This window comes from Temnothorax americanus, unplaced genomic scaffold (assembly GCF_048541705.1).
Source record: "Temnothorax americanus isolate GAGA-0224 unplaced genomic scaffold, ASM4854170v1 Scaffold30, whole genome shotgun sequence".
Lineage (NCBI taxonomy): Eukaryota > Metazoa > Arthropoda > Insecta > Hymenoptera > Formicidae > Temnothorax > Temnothorax americanus.
The window spans coordinates 964,392-983,300 of record NW_027509443.1 but is presented as its reverse complement, the minus strand read 5'-3'; the positions used below and the strand labels follow the sequence as shown (position 1 = coordinate 983,300).

Below are 18,909 nucleotides of genomic sequence, written 5' to 3'. Positions count from 1 at the left end.
AATGTCAATTTTATTAATTATCAATTATTATAATTTGATTAATTTATAACGCGATATAATTTGAAGCAAATTTGATTTTCTAAGTAGATTTATGTGAAAGTACATGGAAAAAAAACAAATTACTTTCGACGCCCCCATAGTAAAGGGATTTGCGAAGAATGGTTATATTTATCTTTTCAGATGGCTGGCCAAATTGACATGAACATGCAGAGTGATTTGATGGCTGCGTTTGAGGAATCTTTATAATGTTACTATATTCTGTTTATAATAAATCCACAAAAACTTGGCAGAACTCGGACGTATGTTTGGCGTCGAACGATGTTGTAGAAATCTTTAAGTACGACGCCAATCAATAAACAAAAATAACACAGACAATGACATCAGATAAATAATAACGATGACGACATAGGCCATGTGCTAGTTATCATAAAATGGTGCAGTTGGGATTGCCATTCCCAACATAAAACCCATTTAGTCGTCAGAAGATTCAAACGGTTTATTAAAACTGAGACAAACTATTGTCTCTAGAACGACAGACACTTAAGTGCGACTATGTAATTAGATAAATACTTATATGATACTTCGAAAATGCTACACTGACTATTGTGTTACATTTTTCCGGTTTTCATAAGTTTGTACTTTATGTAAATTTGAAAACTATATATTATGCAAATAAGAAGAGAGGTTTGCATGTGATAACCGAATGCGTGCGAGTAGATATGAGTGTCAGCTTGAGGAAAAGTAAAAATCGTGTACATTTAGTTAAGTTTTGTATTTTTCCACATTGAGTCATTAATCGTTGGTAGGATTATGTAAAAGTTTCTGCCAATATATGTAATTATTAACTATTATTAATAATGCTCTTGCAAATTTCTTTCTCGATTATTCATATACGCTATTTGTGATCACAAAAGATAACAAAGCGTATATATGAATAATGATAGAAAAATGTAAGACAATACGAACATCCAAGAACTTGGTGAATTTAATAACGATCATCATGGCTGTCCATTTGTGACCTCAATTGATCAACTGTTGATTGATCAAAATATTAACATCTATTGTGATTGATTCAAGAGTTATTGCGAGCCAACTGGTCGATTCAAAGCTATTCATTAACTCACTTTAGAACAATGTCGTCAATTATTACGAGTAATGATAAGATGATTCTAGAATTGAAGTAGTTTCGATCCTACCAACTATTAGATCAAGACTATGTACCTAATTCTTGGTATACTTTAGGCTCGTGGGAAAGAAAATCGCGATGCCGTACGAGTGGCGTTTATTAGGAAAAAATTTATATTTATTCGATCACTAGGGTATTGTATTCCGCGATATATCGAAAAATTATTAAAATATAAAAAAATTTTTTTGGGGAAACTGCGTGTAATCTTCATATATCTTAAAATCTCTTTAAGTTTGACGTATCATGAGCGAGTAAACAAAAGTTATACGTTGAAAACTTCGGGCATGGCTTACTTAATTAATAACTAAGCCGCCCGAACAAGATACGCGAATCAAGTGAATCCTAACTAAAAAGTAAAAAAAAAAGAAGAAATTAATTGGCCAAAAAAGTACAAAAAATGTTGATTTATTAAATGTGATTATTAATTTAATTAATTTCTTAAAAGTATTTAGATTACACAATCTTAACGGCATTACTAATATGCCAAATATACTATATTAAATTATTCATTTAATTGCAATTTTATTTTTTTAAGAACTATAAACTTGTATAGTGTTTATTTGTTGTAAATATGACGGTACTTCGTCGGCGATGAGCAATCGTTATGGTGGCGCAGTTTATCGGATGAATGATTCAAAATGATTGACCCAAGTGTCTAAAACTTGGGAATTTTAAATAAAATCATGATTTTTATAAAATAAGGATTAATATTGAACGGAGAAGAAAAAATATATATAATATGAGATTAAAAAATCTTGATAAATTCAAAATTTCTTCTCCGGCAGGTGTCATAATTCCTCGAGCTCTCTATTAAAGATCAAGTTTTGGAATAACGTAGATAAAAAAATTAAAAAGAAAATAGGAGAATATTATACTTGTCGATTGAAAAGCCACTTCGAATGTTCATGCCGTCCTCCGCAATCCTATTGTCATTATTTCGTCTATTGGAGATCAACAAAGGGAGCTCGTCAGAAAAATGAAAGCGATCTTTGAACAGAGACATGCTATTCATTTTTGGGTGTTGTTTGTTCTTTCATATCTGTAACGATTTTGCTCTCATTGATCATCGAGTATCAATATCTAGCAATATTAGAATATTTCTGTAATCTTTCGTTTTTAACGCGTCTTCGGGCCCAATATGAGCGCCTATTCGCAGTTTCTATCTAATCAAAATTAAGAAAGATCTATGGTCTTATTCTTAAAATATACTATTTACACGCTGCGATAGTAATATTCGCGCGGTTTAGTATGTACAATGATTTAGTCATCGGTATGTTACTGTTGATGTATAAACTTAAGAGGATAGGACAGTTTGCAAAATTAACGATTTAGTGATGTATAAAAATTAATAAATATATCGATTGTGTTCTTTTCATGCGAAGTGGCAAGCATCTAGCATTACATGCTTAGTTCGCAAAAAAAAACAAAAAAAGAAATTCTTTAACAATCGGAAATGATTTGGATATTTCATTTCATTTCGTAGACTTCGATTGTCTACATGCGAAAAAAAATTTCCATTCGAATGAAACTATTAACGGTTTGATTTGACGAATATTATAACGTCACACGATAACTTTTAAGGTAGTAAAATGGTAATGTAAATTATTGGCAGAAGCGATTAAAAGTGTGTTAAAGAATTATACTCGTAATTCTTATTGAGTTTGATGCTAACAGCATAAACGTTCAATTTAATGACATAATTGATAAATTGCAAGATATTTTTGCCAATAGTTTACATTACCATTTTACTATTATTTCGATATAAGGTCCTATAAAAATGATGGATGTTATTAAATATTTTTGTTTCTTTTTGTTTCTTTTTTCGTTGTTACATGTTTAGGGTTTATATGTGTGGGCGGCATGAGTGAACATAGTGAGTTACATGGCAATGTGTAATAACCGAAAAAGAAACAAAAAGAATTGGAATATCAGTGCATGGTAGGAAGGAAGGGATAATTAGGAGGGAGAATGAGAGAATGTGAAAGAGATGAAGAGCATGTGTAATAGATATTAGGATTGTATAATATGTAGTTTGTAATTGTATATACAAGGTGAAATTGGCAGCATTCGGAATACAAAATATCTTATGTATAAAATACAATATTAAGTACTAATAATACAAATGTTTATGTATGTGATAAGATTTATAAGAAAGCCGACGGATAGATTGTATAACCAATTAGGATCTCAGCATAAGTTAGGATATAAACAACATACACCCATACTTCGTAAGTAACACCAAAATCACTCAGCTCTGTATCAAAAAGTAATTTTTATATAAGTTCCCACGAACGCACATCATCTCCAATAGAACACGAATTTTAGCAAACTTACTACGACTAACGATAGCGAACATTTAAACTGGTTGTACATAAATAATAACGAAATGAGAAAATAAATGGCTGAAATATATAAAAGAGACACTTGATGTTGTTAAATAAGGGAGGGAGGGAGAGAGAGAGAGAGAGAGAGAGAGAGAGAGAGAGGGGGGGGGAGAGAATGAGTGAGAGAAAGAGCGATTGTTAATTGAGCGTTAATTGCATTCATGTACCTACATTTCCTTCTTTCGTTATATGGACGGCGCTAGCTCGTAAATTTACGTTGGTATTTATGTTAAATATAATTTTTTATAAATAAATCGAATTAAAAACGATCGTAAAGCGCTACAGTGAGTTTCAATTTTTCCAATCTTGTATAATGTAATCTGTTAGTAAAACATAAAAAAATTTTAGATATACGAAGTTTTTTGACAACCTTAGTTTTCTTTTTTTATTAATTATTTAAAGATATTATATCAATCATTAACGTAATTGATACTGCACAAAAAGTCAATTTTTTTTTACTCATTTTTTTACGATAAAGTGCATGTTATTTGCAACTCTGATCGATTATATATGTATATAGATACACATATATATAAAATATAATATATATATATATATATTATATACACATATATACATATTTCTCTACTTATTTAACAACATCAATCTACAATATATATAGATTACCTGTCCTGTTATTAATCATCAGAAATAAAGGAAAATAACAGGTTTATTATGTTATTTGAACTAACATTAACGTGCAGATGTGAATACAAGAGTTACTACAGGTTATTCATTGTATATGCATGAGGAATTACCTTTCCTAGTTTGTAATATTTTGCATGTTACATAATACATATATGTAAAACGGAAAAATATGCGGAACAGAACGCGATTATAAGATATCTGTACAGAAAATCGCTATTTCGTATTTGGCAGTAGTTCTTTTCCCTATTAAGTTTTGCTATGCCGAAAATAGTACAGATGCAAAAAAAGATCACGCACTGTGTATTATACTATTAATATATCTTTAAAAGGTATGGTACATTATATATTATAATCTTCACGAGTATATGCTAAGGTAATTTTAAGGTTTAATTAATAACTAAAATGAAAAAAAAAAGAAAACGATGTAGTGGTAGTATTTTATTGCGAAACCTCACCTCCTTCCTATTGCCGTTGCATGCGCAAAATCCGCAAAGCGATCGGATTTCTAGAAATGGATTTTGTCTAGAGTTAAATTACGTTTTCGCACACGATTACTCTTCTTGCTGCGATACCTTGCAGACCTTTCAGAAACCGTTCAGTCGTTACGAAATATCGAATTATGTCTGAAGAACACACGTAGACGTGGCAAATAAAGTAGCATCGAGCTAACACTGCATGCGTCTTTTATTGAATAAAACTTTATAAAACTCGCAATAAAATCTTGATTCAAACATTGTTTTGTTTATTGAAGCGATGAAACTCCTTCAGTCTCAGAGCCTGCGTGCGGATAAATCCAGTAGCATCCATCGGCTCGAAATCACCTTGCACGTCCATGGAAACGAGAGTCTGGTTGTACAACGAGACCTCGCTCGATCTGGCGATCGCCATAGCTGCAAGAGGAAACGATATCCCTTTAATAACCATATAGACATAAAAAATAGTCATGTTTATGCTAAGTATGACACTGTCCAACCATAAATTTTATGTTTCTAATTAAATTTCACGTAAATCTACCAACCCTTTCCCTTATACAGCTGCAGTCTCACTGTGCCGTTTACATATCTTTGCGAATGCTGGATGCATTCGCGTACGAAGTCGCATTCCGGCGAAAACCAAAAACCTGCGAGGCATTTTTTTTCATTAATTTAATCCACTTTGTTTAGAGATACTTTTACAGTTTTTATATTTTATCTTATATTATAGTTCTATATGTATTGCGCTTTCACGTATCTGACTACCGTTATAAACGTAATCCGACATCTTGTCCGTCAGATACGATTTGACCCTCAGAACCTCGCGATCCAAGATGAATACTTCGAGGTCTCGATGCGCGATCTTCAAAATGTTGACGCCCGGCGACTCGTAAATGCCTCGAGACTGAAATGTTTGGGCAAATAGTGTCACAATTAATTTTATACGCTCCGTACAGTTCATTTCATAAGAAATATATACCTTCACTCCGATGTAACGATTTTCCACAATGTCTATCCGTCCGATACCGTGCGCACCACCGACCTCATTGAGATACTCGATTATTGCAAGAGGAATGTTGAACATTTTCCCATCTTTTAAACTCTTCACGTTAATCGGGTGTCCAGTCTTAAAAGTAATTTCGATTTCTTCCGCTTCCAAGGCGGAATCGGTTGGATCAACGGTCATTTTATAGAGCCCTTTCGGCGCTGGAACGGCAGGATTCTCTAGTATCCCTGATTCGTAACTTCAAATTAAGGATATGAGATTACTATACCATCTTAATATTCTTTTCATGCTCCCTATAACAAGAATACGCCCATATTATACCTAATGTGTACGAGATTAGCGTCAGTGCTCCACGGTTCCTTCGGCGTTGCTGAGATCGGAATTCCATTTTGTCGCGCGTACTTTATCAAGTCCGGTCTTCCTTGGAACTTCGTGTAAAATTCGACTTCTCTCCACGGAGCTAAAATCTTGATAATCTTTTATGTCATAACTATAGCTTCTGATATAACTGTTATGTTCTAATACGATTGACTACATTTTTGTGCTTGTAAAACAAGAGTACGTTTCCGCGAGAATCAAGAATCTAAAAAGTAAATTTCTCTTATTTTTATCTTTCGGTCATGCTTTCGGCTCCTTCGATATTTCTTATATTTTCTTCTATTTTTCGTAAAATAATTGATGAGTATACCGTGATTCCAGGGTACAGGCTGTAGCAGCTCAACTCAAAGCGAACTTGATCATTCCCTTTTCCAGTTGCCCCGTGCGCGATGACATTAGCACCTTCAGCCTTTGCGATTTTTATTAAACCCTGGCTGATACATGGTCGTGCTATGGCAGTGCCCAGAAGATATCTTCCCTCATACAACAAGCCACAAGCCACAGCAGGCCATACGTAAGAAGTTACGAATACTTCTCTAACATCGTCTATCACGACCTTGTGAATAATCAAATTTATTATTATGCAAATTTTTTAATGAGAGGCCGGAATTGTTTGTTTCGTTATAAATATGAAACTTATTGCGTAAGGATATTTCTAATATATTTAATATCAATTTGTATTATATATAAAATGTTAGGCAAAAAGATAATTTTTACCTTGGCGGCACCAATTTTGAGCGCCTTGTCTCTAATTGCATCGAAATCCTCCTTTTGCCCGATGTTCGCCTAAACAAATCACAAATTCTTATGTCTACTTGCTGCAGAAAGGATTTACATAGTTACAAAATTTCTTACCACATAAGCGATAACTTGATATCCCTTTTCCTTTAACCACAACAATATGCAAGAGGTATCCAAACCACCGCTATACGCTAGAATTACTTTTCCTTTCGACTCTGACATTTTTCACAGCTCCGTTTTTCAACAGAAATTAAAAAACGTTAAATTAATGGAAAGAAGAGGACAGCTGGTAACAGTATTTACTAAAGTCCGCTGCGTTTCGGCTTTAAATGGAGTTAGTTTTGTTGACCTCGGATTACTGATAACCTTTGGAAACTCAAGCTGTAATCAGCGTATCAAGATATTTTTAAATAAATTTCAACATCTAAGCAGATTTTTTTCTATTATATTTATTATATTCTATTATAATTTGTGTTTAATTGGCGTAGATGTGGTGGTGTAGTGATAATTAAAAGAAGACTCAAGAGTAGAGCGCATCATAGGCCTTTATAAGTAGAACACTGCTCAGACTATAATCTACCTACATATATGTAACAGGATATACTTTGTAAATATCGTTTAACTTTGTAATAATCTCTCCACTAGTAGATCGCAACATTTATTGACATCAAATTAATAATTTTTATCATTATTATTCATCAACAAGCGCAAGCTTCTGGTCGAGAGAAAGCGCTTATTTATCACAACCGCGAGACGGTTGCGATAATCTTGCGATACGTACATACATACATATTGGTATATTATATTTATATCTGTATTATATTCAACACAAAACTAGTCACTAATCGAATTTGTCAAAGAGAGAGCTAAACATTGTATATCGTGAATATTACATAATACATACTTATATGAATTACATTAAATGTAGCATCTGAATTGGCAATCGGTTAACTTAAGTGTACAAGAGAGTGTGTAAAACGCTAAAAGTACAGATAAATAAGTTAACAAAGGAAGAACAATTATATTCTCGGGCTGTATACATCTAACGATTTTATTTTACATTCAATACCATCAATTAGTAGAGATTTAAGTAATAATAATATTGAATAAATAACTGTATCGCGCTTACATCGATGATACAGTTGAAAGGAATAAAGCGAAATACGACATGACATTTAGATTTGACATTCTATTATAATAGCATTTTTTTTAGAAGCAGTAAAAGTATGTTTGACGAACGAAAACAATCTACATTTAAGATGTTAACATGAACACGAGGGAAAAATAAAATATTATTAACAACGAGAAATATACAGAAATATCACGATTCTTCTCTATGACGCACATAGATCTTCACAAATTCCTTTTTATTACCGATAAAGAATAACGATCACGAATATATTTCTAGAGTTTCGCTATATCAGTTTCGATCTATATCAGTACTGCCAAAGTGTCTCATACGATCTTTGATGATTATGTATTCGCGCAGGCACTTGATAACTCGGTCTGATCAAGACTCTTCGTGCTCAATTAATACACGAATATTTTTATTGTTATTCAACTGACAACGGGACTTGCTTGATATTTCCGGAATGAGGCACCCTCGTTTAAAGAATTGACTCTGTGTTTGTTATTTAGTTAAATACTTTAATTTCATATACTCGCGATCATTTATGGCTTCATAGCTGGTATTACTGATGGAATTGAAGCTAATGGCAAATTAGAAATTCAGGAATGTTATTTCTTCTGTTAGATAAACGATCGTTTAGACGTGTAGTTTACTCAAGTCGTTTAGGAATGACTTCGGTGTAATTATATGGGATGAACCTACAACAATACATAAATATTTCATGATCAGTGAATAGATTTTCAATCGTATTTTGACTAAACATTATTTTTCCATATTTGAATGGAAGTTGGATGTAAAAAATTCTTACCAATTATGACTTCCCAATTTTTTAATGCGTTCGTAACTTCGTATGCACATCGTATTTCAGAGTAGCACACTCCACCAACTATAAAAACGATCAAACGAGGAACGTTTTTGATGGTCTGTTGACCTTTGTCTTTGTGCCAGTGGCCATATCGTGCGCTGCAAGAGTTTACATTAATATTTTCAGAAACCAAATAATACAACAAAAGATTTAGACAAAGAGAAAAATATTATTACTATATACCTGGTTGGTGCATGATATCCTGAACTGGCTGCACGTCCGGCAAGGAATGGAAAATGTTTGGTTTCAAGTTTATCCTCGATGGAATCCTCCATAACGTCTTTGATAACTGGAGTCCAACGGCTCATTTGGTAGGTTTGCTCCGTAATTCTTTCTTTACGTGGTACGGTATATATTTTTTTGCGATTGCTCTGTAAAATGGCATTGCAAATAACAGAATTAAATCACCGTTTAAAATGTTATTAAAAAACCCAATATGAAATACAATTTGCAATTTTTTAACTTACATCTACAACAACATTGATCCCGAGATTTGCTATATTGACGATAGTCTGTTTATCATCAACAGATATTTGGGCATGATGAACCAAACGGTTAAGATTCTCATCGGTGATACCGTTTTTGCTGATAACATATAAAGCTATGATACGTAATTTATCCAAATGATTCACAGTCTGATCAAGTAAAATCGGTGTAATATTCCTCATATGATCTTTGATACGTTCACCTTCTGCATCGGTACCCATGGCTAAGTCCTAAAACACGGCCGAAATACTTGTAATTAAAAAAATATCTTTACTAACTGAATTATGGGTATTGATTACAATATTACATACTTGCTCCACTTTACAAAGCTTATCTACATTCCCTTGATAGCGTTTCATACAATCTTCGGCTAATTGTAAATGTGTGGCATATTTGCTCAGTTCTTTTTGATATTGCGGCATCTTTTTGATCATCTGCGACAAGTCTCGCATACTCTGCTTATCACCTTGTGGCATTCTTTTTGATTCTGTAAACTTTTTCAAATTTTTAGTCACGTTCCTGAAAAATAACGTTTTATTGTTACAATATTCTTTTTATAGTTGTTAATCTTTTAGAAAATTCGAGACTTATATTTATACGTACTGAGATACTACGGCAATATGTTGATGCCTCAGTTCTTCCCATAAATCATCATTTTCATCCAACAATACTTCTTTTTCCTGACCTGCTGTTGCCTCAAACCTGTTTAATATTATATGGCATTTGAGTCTTGCTTTAAATTTTTATTTGCAATAAAGTCATTTTAAATTTATAATGATTTTACTTACTTGTAGACATCATTATCAATGTCCAGCAAGTCATATGCCATGGCTTGCAGTGTAAGTTCGTGTAACAGAGGTGAGACGCAATCAAATCCTCTATCCAGAATCAATAATTGTGAACGTGCTTTCTCAGGCCCTTCTCCCATTGTTGGTTCATCAGCTTTGTATGCGTCTAGCTTCTGCTGCACCATTTGAGCGAGTTCAACATTGCGATCAAAGTCACTACAATACATATTAATATTTATTTAATGTTATCAGTGATTATATATATATTATATATATATATATATGTAATTATATTCTTAATCAACAAGGAGAGAAGTAACAAGTTATTAATATTTAGTCTAATAAGTCGCATTTAAAGATCGATATTACCTGCGATATCTAACTGATGGATATTCTCCAAGAGTGGCGCAGAGTGTCGCGATTTGTTCGGCAATACGCTCCATATTAGCCGATCTCAAATTAAAAAAGGAGGGGTTGTAAAAGCAAGCGAAAGTTTCACGTGAGTCCAACGAGAAGACCTAAGAAGACGGCAGATTTAGTTTTGGGATATTCTCATCACAAAAAAATGCGAATTTTATTGCAAAATTTTATACTTGAAGCAAAATAAATAAGCATGCTAATTAACTTTTCGACTTTCATGCTGATTTTCTAGACATAAGCTCTCAAGTGGGACAAACGATTCGCACCGAGTAAATAAGTTATTATATCTTCTTGAAAATTGTATATATTATGTATTTATTTATCTCAAATAAAAGCTTATAGCTTAAAAATGAATTATAAAAATCCACAAACATTAGCAAAATTATTCTAAAAAATCACTTCTGAGGCAAATGACTCGCCCCGCTTGGAAGTCGAAAAGTTGATAACTTCGAAAATAATGGGCTATGTGGATAATTCGATTAGTGATCACATTACAAGCATGTACAACACATATATATTTTTTTGTCGAAAAGAAAAATGATGTGAAGAAGACTTTCCTCAACAAGAAGTTTATCGCCTGGTCTTTTGCAATCTAAAATTAACTGATAATCCGGAAAAAAGAAGAGAAATCTCTTAAACTCATGAATGCTCAAAGACTGAAAACAAATTTCGCGCTCTAGAGCTACAACTAGCGTCTATTAATTTCGTCTGTTTAATCGTCACCTGCGATTCGTACGGCAGGAAAGCGATGTTGATCTCTTTGAGGGTTTTAATCTTTTTAGCGGCAAGAGACTTGCAGATTTCATTGAACAGCTCCTCCTGGCATACTGGCATCAATTGCAAGCATGAATGCATTCTGATTATTAGTATGTGCTTGTTCATAAGTCATGTGAAAGGCTCAGGATGGACTGGATAGATTGGATGAGAGGATAATGTTGTATTAATATCGTCCCGATTGACATCCGGTTGATCCGTGCGACTAAATTTACGTGAGGCCGAGAAGTGAACGTAGAACGCGTGAATGAACAATTGTTTTACAGTGTGTATACGTGTCTCTCTTTTTCTATGTATGTGTGTGTATATGCCCATCACCATCACCACGAAAGACGAAACGATCAAACATTTTTCTTTTCATAATGTTCGTTGCTTTACCTGCTCTTCGTACGGTATGAAAGCGATGTTGATCTCTTTTAGTGTCTTTATGTGCTTAGCTACCAGCGAGTGACACAATTCTTTGAACAAGTCGTCAGGGCATGCTGCAAAGAGATATACTGAGTATGTCGAACCACGAGAAATTGAGAAAAGAAAAAAATCAAACCGACTAATCTTGTACGATTGTTCTTCTCAAAACATCAGAATTTTTTAACTTATATTTAATGATAAAATCAATAGACCCGCATCGTTACGCTGTATTATAGTTACATTCACATCGAAACCTCCTGTGGGTGAGTAGGATGAAAAGGATTTAATTCGATAAATGTCGAATAACTTTAGCAAAATATTTAAGACGCTTGATTACATCTCTCTCTCATTACTTAATATATATTTAAAATATAGCAAAAGTTAAATATGGTATATTAAAAACAATTTAACAAATTAATAGGCAAATTAATATCGGCAATAGCTAAAATATCTTTCGTTATATTTAAGTTTGAGTAAATATTAATTTAATTTCAGATTGAGTTATATTGAAGTAAATTGTAAAATTACGATCAATAATTCTATATTCAAAGAATTACTTCTAAAAAAACATTACATTTCTTTCAGTTATTTTTGTATTTTACTTCGATAGATATTCTACGAAATATTGGATAGTTTGGATTCGTCGTTGGAAGAGAGAGATATCCTTAAAACAAGAATAGAGGATCAATTGTGACAAATATGTACCTTCTGTGAAGTACACGTGGGCGACTTTGTAAGTGGTTCTTGTCGGATTACTGAAGTCTTCGATCAATTTCTGCACCGACGAATTACAAGGCGTGATGAGGTAAATGGCCTCCATCGTCGGCAGAGGTTCGCGCTTCTTATTGATATCCTCTACCAGAGTGATACCCTGAGCGCTGATATCGTGCATCTTGCAGCAGGCAGACACCATTCTCATGGCGAGTTGATCCACCACCAAGATTCGCCATTCTGTTGATCCTGTTGACTTCTTCTTTTGCTTGATTACCTCGTTCATAATCTCTGCGACGTGAGAGAATTAATTACTCAAATGATCAATTCTTAGAGAAATGTGAGCTTATATACTGTATTCTCTCTATCCGAAAGTAGGATAATAATTTTATCTTGAGCAACAATGCAAGAACTAAGTAATTGAAACGACTATCAATTTTACATCCCGCGATATTTAGAATATAAAAATTGAATTAGTGAATTTTATAAGTTGTATTTTGCTCTAACAGAAAATTATAAGTATAAGATGTATTTCTTTACTGTAACTACATATAAAAGTGTGTGTGTGTGTGTGTGTGATATCATACTACATAATAGAAGAGAAAAATCAATACTTTGGTAATTATATATATTCCTCTCGCACGGAATACATATTGCGTGTTCCGTTTGTAAATCGAATAAATAGATATTAAAAAAAAAAAAAATATCTCCATAAAGATAAGTATTGCAGCTATCGACTTGCTAGTTTTCAAATAAGATTTTTTAATTAAAATAATATAATCAGATTGCAAATCAAAAATAAACTTGTAATTTTCTTTCAACATCATTTTATTCAAGAAATCGTTGGGAAAAAAAATCAGAAATCAGGGTAAATCAATCGTAATGCTAACGACAATGACCAAGCGCCATTAACTTCATACGAGTCATTGACAGCGCGATGATTGATAATTAACAATGCTGTGACGGGCTATAGGAAGTCCTTTGACGTTCCAACACGTATATTGATCGTCTTTACAGATGACGTCACTGCGTACAGGCACGTATCAACGAAGTGGCAAGCCCCGTTTTTTTTATATTCTCTCAAGTGAGACAATCGGCTATTTATAGGTGTACGAGACGCGCAAAAAAAATCTTCCTTAATCCATAGTTCAGAACAGCAAACTTCGCGGTCTTCGACGTTGTTAACGATGGAAAAAAAGACTTTGTCGGATCATTTCATTTAAAAAACAAACGAGGTCTACACGAAAATAAGACAAAAATATTAGTTATCTTTTGAAATAATTGTGTAAATGATAGACAAATAAAAAATATAAGCAAGCAATATTCCGCTGTAGCAGCTGTAGATATTACGTCTATCAAGCAAGTTTGTTTTACGGAAGTCTGCGATATATCGACAATATAAATTATAAAATAATAATTCAATTTAATATTTTCACGTTTTCAAAAATTAAATATAGATATAACATAAAATAATGTTATATGGCACATTGATTTGTATATCCGTTTTGCAAATGCCAATGCGTTTAGAAACGCAATAGCGAATAGAAATGGACATCCAGTTTCATTTACGCTTCTTCGGCAAAATATCTTGAAATCGATACGGTCTGAAAAGTGCTCTCTGAAAAGTGTTCTGAAAAAGCAACAGTTATATCGAGAAAGCTGCACCGTAGAACTGCGATCGAAAACATCAGGCAGCGCTCATTGCCGAATGAATATTTCGCGTGCGGATTTTTAGTAAGACGAGCACGATAAGGCAAATGTAACTGAGCTTTTTTTTTTCCTCCAAATCTTTCATCAAAATATTCGCGAAGATTCCCACGAAAGTGTTTTCCATATTTTCCACGGTTATCCCTCGACATTCGCCGATCGTATCCTGGCAAATGCCGGGAGTTAAAACCTGCGAACCAGCAACTGAGAATCAACGAGAATACTGGATAAAGGGCTTTCTCGATATCGTAGGCGGGAATGATTTTCGTGTTTGCGATAATCGACACGCGACGACGATTGACGTAAGGTGCATCCTTCGTGCTGCGAATTAGTCGACGTCGATGGTTTACCGATTGCGAGGTGTACCGAATTCTCGTGGGACGCGACAGAGATCGGAGATATTTTTCGCCGAGCATGCTCCCGCTCGGCCGGCTCTACGTAGCAACGTTTGACATTTCTCCGTCGCCCAGCCGTCGCCGATGAAATCATCGGGGGCGGAGGCGCGTACGCCCAATCGAGATTGATCTCTCAACGTGACCGCGAGATCGGCAGGCGCGAAGATCGACGCGATCGAGACGTCGCGCGAGTCGCCTGACGATGTCGCGCAACGATGTTTACAAATAGATTCTAATGACGTACGAAATTAACGCTTTTTTTACGCTACTCACTTTGACCGACTTGTGCCTTGAGCGCCATTTTGCAAGACTGACTACTGACTGTCGGCTCGTTCGCCAGATGGCGACGCGAGCGGCGCGATGTTGCGCGCAGTGATAAAGCCCCTTGCACAATGCCAGGCAACAGGCAATAGGAACAGGAAATAACAAAAAAATCGTTAATTACAACCTAAAAAATTCGAATGCTATGATTGGTTGGCTACAGGCAATAGGCACAGAATTTCCAACGTGACGGAAACTCTGTGTCTATTGCCTGTGTCACTGTTTATTCCGCATTTATACATGATTTCTGATTTCTTTTCCCTGTTCCTATTGCCTGTTGCCTAGCATTGTGCAAGGGGCTTAATCTCACGAGTATCACGAGCACGAGTATCACGCGAAGTTGGCCGAGGGTCCACTTCGATCGTTCGATCGGCACCTGCGCGATACGGCCGCGCCTCCGCAGCCTCCGCTTCGTGTATATTTCCAGATAGCACTAATCATTTCTATGAACGTTCTATGAAAAATCTTCAAATATATAAGTCAATCTTGAGAGCTTTCCAGCAAGCGACACAACTCGACACAAGTATCGTTTTATCTTTGTTGCTCATTACCAAAAAAGAAAGATAGAACGATGCTTGTGTCGACTTGTCTTGTGACGCTTGCTGGAAAGCTCTTAAATTTACAGTATCTTTATAATATATTCGAATGGCGCTACTACACATGTTTTTTTAATATAAGTAGAATAACCTATCGAATATTCTATATAATATTGTATGCATATTTATAGAATATTCTATAAGTATTTTTAAATAAAAGGTTTTATAAATGTGCATAGCATATTTCACAGAATGTTTTATAGATCATTCTATGTATTTACATAGCACATAAAATAAATAGGGTTAAACAGTACCAGTTGTTGGCCACTACAATATGATTGGCCACATCTTAAAAAAAATTAAAGAATATAAAAGAAATACTATTAAAATGTTTTTAACTATAAATACAAAATATTTAATACACTTTAAACATTTTAATAGTATTTCTTTATAATCTTTAATTTTTTAAGATATGGCCAATCATTGTAGAGTGGCCAACAACCGTATTGTTTACCCCTATTTTATATAAGTTTTTATTTTCCAAAACAGCTAAATTAATTTTACCTTTTTTACAAGAAGAACCAAAAATTAGTTAGAAAATAATACAACATGAGAATGTTAAAGTGTTAAAATATCATCTATTACTTAACTGTTATTATCGGTTTCTTTATTTTAACACTTATACATTGTCAATTTCTATTGTATTTTATCTAATTTTTGTCTTTCTTTAAAAAAAGATGAACTTCTATATAGCTTTGAAAGTATTTGTTAAAGACATATATATTTTTTATTTCGAGTACCGTTCGTGTAAAATGGCACGGCGGTTAAAAAGGGAGTGAGAATCTCGGAACCGAGATTGAAATTCGACGATTGTCTTAATAAGTTGCAGAGATTATGCGCGAAGCTTAGGAAAAACACGATCGTTCGAAAATCACGAGAAACGGGATGAGATTTGAAGTTTGCGTTTTTCGTCGCGACAATCTTTTTGCGACATTGTTCTGCTTTAGATTCGAATGTTTTTCGAACTATACTAATTCGAAGCCAAGCACGCGATAATTAACTTTTTAATGCAGACATCTCAGCTCAGATGTTCAAGATACGCGACTTAAATATCTCTAATTATTTCTGAGTCTTTAAAAATTCTCACGCTGAGCATTTGGAGGGTGTGTGTACGCGAAAAAATTTCATATTATATTACAATGCGCAGTCGCAGAACGTTACAGTTGCGCGATAATTGCGGTTGAATTTAAAATCGCGTACTCCTTCAATTAAGAAAGAGACAACTTCAGTATAGACTCGTGTATAATCGTAATACATATATATATATTTGCAGTAAACGGAAAAATTAGCCTTACAAAATTAATAACGAATTATCTTAACAAAAATATCCCGTATTCTTATTTATATGTAATCGTGCTCAAATAAGATCGCTATAATGTCCATTTCTATCAATGCAGATTATAAACTTTAATCTTCGGTTTAACTTACATTTTGTCTTTTTCTAGTTTTGACAATTAGAAACAGATAAAAAAGTAAGTTAAAGTTAAATAATAACCGAGATTAAAGTTAATCCACATTGGTAGAAATTGATATAAATCAATCGTTTTAATTTTGCGCTTGAGCACAGCGGTAACGACGCGGTCTCGATACCGAACGCGTATCGCGTAGTTACGAGACGTCCAACAATCGAAGAACCGTTCAAGCCGTTCAAACATCCGCCGGTCAGTATCGCCGCACGTCGCGCAGCGTCGTTCGCAATAACTTCGTCTTATTGCCGTTTATCGCTACTCCGCGGAGCAGCGATAGTCGCGGATATCGCGCGTGTGTGTATACATTTTCACAATTGACGACCGGCGGCGGGTATCGAGCCTCAGCGTGGACGCGACAGACGGCGCGTCGCGCGCGGTATCGAGGCATCGAGGATCAAACGATCAAAGTGGCCGATTTGTCGAGTGACGTCCGGTCGGCGGTGATTACGCGCGACGCGCACGCGAGGAGAAAAGACATAAAAGCCGAGCGGCGTGGCGCGGCGGCGGGAACGGGCCGGCGCGGCGGCCGGCCACCTGACAACGAGAGCGAAAGGAGCGCGAGCGAGAACGATCGGCGCGGGTGGGAAACGGAGCGCGAGCGAGCGAGAGAAAGGGCGAGAGAGAAGGAGAACGCGAGTGGGAGGGAGAGGCTTTCGCGAGGGGCCGCGGGGGGAGCCTCCGGCACAGTATATACCGTGATCCGACGCCGCGCCGGCCCGCGCCGCGCGCCGCTCGCTCGACTCAGTCAGTTCGAATTCGCTCGCCGTCGCGTGTGTTTCGCGTTTGCGCGCGCGCGCGCGTCCGTTGTCCGAAGCGAGTGGTGAGTGTGCCCTCGCGGTGTGTAGCCGCTACTTATCTTCGCTACGTTCTTCGCGGGATTAGAGGTGCGCGCGTTCTCCCTCCGTGCCCGTTACGGTGTCTCCGTCTCCGTGTCACGACACGTCGCTATACGTTCGTAAACGTTCGTTCCTTCGCGCGTCATCCTCCGCACTCGTGTCGCGAACGCGTGACGAGAAAGGGAGAGGGAGAAGGAGCAGGCCGCGTGTTCCGGCGTACAAATTACAATAACCGCGTCGCGGAAGAATGTGTGCCGCGACGGTATCGTTCGGCGACGGTATCGTTTCCCAGTGATACTTAATCGGACGGGGGAGGGGGAAGATTTGTGCGATCGGTGCCTGACCTGCTGTGCGCCGAGGGGAGTCGAGCGGTCACCGCGACCTGGATTTTCGCGCGTTATCCGCACACGGGGGACGACGAAGATGAAGCTGGAGTATCCCTGCCGCGTCGAGGGCTGGCTCAACGTTTGTGGTGAGTGCGCGCGCGATTGATGTTTACATGCCGTGAGCGAGTGTCGGAGGATCAGAGAGAGAGAGGACGATTATCGGAGCGCGGCGACCGGCGCGGCCGGGCAAATTGAATCTTGTGACTCGGCATTCGGCATGACGACGATAGATAGACGGTCGCCGCGCCGGTTGAAGGCCGATAATGGTCCGTGGTCTATAATATCGATAGCTCGCATATTGTTCGGATAAGACGACAGAAATTATTGCCGTTGAAATACGATTTATTGCTCGGAGCAAATGCGGACGTTATTGCGTTTCGACGTTATTTAAATTAATCTGGATCTCCGTTAAATTTTGACATTCTCGAGAGCGCGCGGCGACGCTTTGAAAATCGCGACGGATTATATCAGAGAGAAGTATATCTCATTTTCGAGGAACGCGCGTCAGATCGCGTGAATTTTGCGCCATCTCCTCGGAATGTATTCGATTTAAACTATATAGGAGAGTATAGTTTTCAAGAAGGCTAACAATAAGAAGTATCGAACGCGAAGGAACGCTCATCCGTTTTTCGAGATTTGATGCTGCCGCGTTGTCGCTCATTGCAAATTTAATCTCGCGAAATGCACGTGCAACGAGAACGTGCTGTTCCGTAGGTTTCGGCTTTCGGCGAATCACGCGAACTGCGCGCGCTTTGGCTGCGTTGCGAGGAGCGCGCTATTAGCGCTATATTGCGTCGTTCTG

General features: G+C 36.3%; 3 protein-coding genes across 4 annotated transcripts in view; 1 reads left to right on the top strand and 2 right to left on the bottom strand.

Annotated features, from left to right (window-relative positions):
* Positions 1–3,839, top strand: part of LOC143900813 (homeotic protein female sterile) — a 30,610-nt gene extending 26,771 nt beyond the window's left edge. The window contains 1 exon segment of the mRNA XM_077412543.1: positions 181–3,839. Coding sequence (XP_077268669.1) covers positions 181–246 — 66 coding nt within the window. The 3' untranslated portion in view covers positions 247–3,839.
* Positions 3,840–4,888: 1,049 nt separating this feature from the next.
* Positions 4,889–7,152, bottom strand: Ass (argininosuccinate synthase). Its single transcript, XM_077412547.1, has 8 exons — positions 6,931–7,152; positions 6,793–6,861; positions 6,386–6,631; positions 6,019–6,164; positions 5,671–5,935; positions 5,457–5,595; positions 5,237–5,338; positions 4,889–5,108 (listed from the first exon to the last, which is right to left on the bottom strand). The coding sequence occupies exons 1-8, from the start codon at positions 7,036–7,038 to the stop codon at positions 4,945–4,947; spliced, it is 1,239 nt and encodes a 412-aa protein (XP_077268673.1). The 5' UTR covers positions 7,039–7,152; the 3' UTR covers positions 4,889–4,944.
* A 191-nt stretch (positions 7,153–7,343) lies between these two features.
* On the bottom strand, positions 7,344–14,915 carry Rop (Syntaxin-binding protein Rop). Of its 2 annotated transcripts, none has more exons than XM_077412546.1 (11): positions 14,773–14,915; positions 12,392–12,688; positions 11,657–11,760; positions 10,454–10,602; positions 10,085–10,300; positions 9,900–9,998; positions 9,608–9,815; positions 9,278–9,526; positions 8,994–9,181; positions 8,754–8,908; positions 7,344–8,643 (listed from the first exon to the last, which is right to left on the bottom strand). In XM_077412546.1, the coding sequence occupies exons 1-11, from the start codon at positions 14,798–14,800 to the stop codon at positions 8,582–8,584; spliced, it is 1,755 nt and encodes a 584-aa protein (XP_077268672.1). In that variant the 5' UTR covers positions 14,801–14,915; the 3' UTR covers positions 7,344–8,581. The 2 variants fall into 2 exon arrangements, with proteins under 2 accessions (XP_077268672.1, XP_077268671.1); XM_077412545.1 differs by lacking the exon at positions 11,657–11,760 and adding an exon at positions 11,228–11,331.
* Between the last annotated feature and the right edge of the window lie 3,994 nt (positions 14,916–18,909).

Bases quoted from the DNA above. Each gene is read 5' to 3' on its own strand.
- Ass (XM_077412547.1), bottom strand. From the start codon at position 7,038: ATGTCAGAGTCGAAAGGAAAAGTAATTCTAGCGTATAGCGGTGGTTTG. The intron at 6,632-6,792 runs GTAAAAATTATC...ATTATTCACAAG, and splicing joins TCAAAATTGGTGCCGCCAAG to GTCGTGATAGACGATGTTAG. The intron at 5,109-5,236 runs GTTGGTAGATTT...TTCCTCTTGCAG, and splicing joins GCAGCTGTATAAGGGAAAGG to CTATGGCGATCGCCAGATCG.
- Rop (XM_077412546.1), bottom strand. From the start codon at position 14,800: ATGGCGCTCAAGGCACAAGTCGGTCAAA. The intron at 9,999-10,084 runs GTAAGTAAAATC...AATATTAAACAG, and splicing joins ATTGATAATGATGTCTACAA to GTTTGAGGCAACAGCAGGTC. The intron at 9,527-9,607 runs GTATGTAATATT...GCCGTGTTTTAG, and splicing joins AGCTTTGTAAAGTGGAGCAA to GACTTAGCCATGGGTACCGA.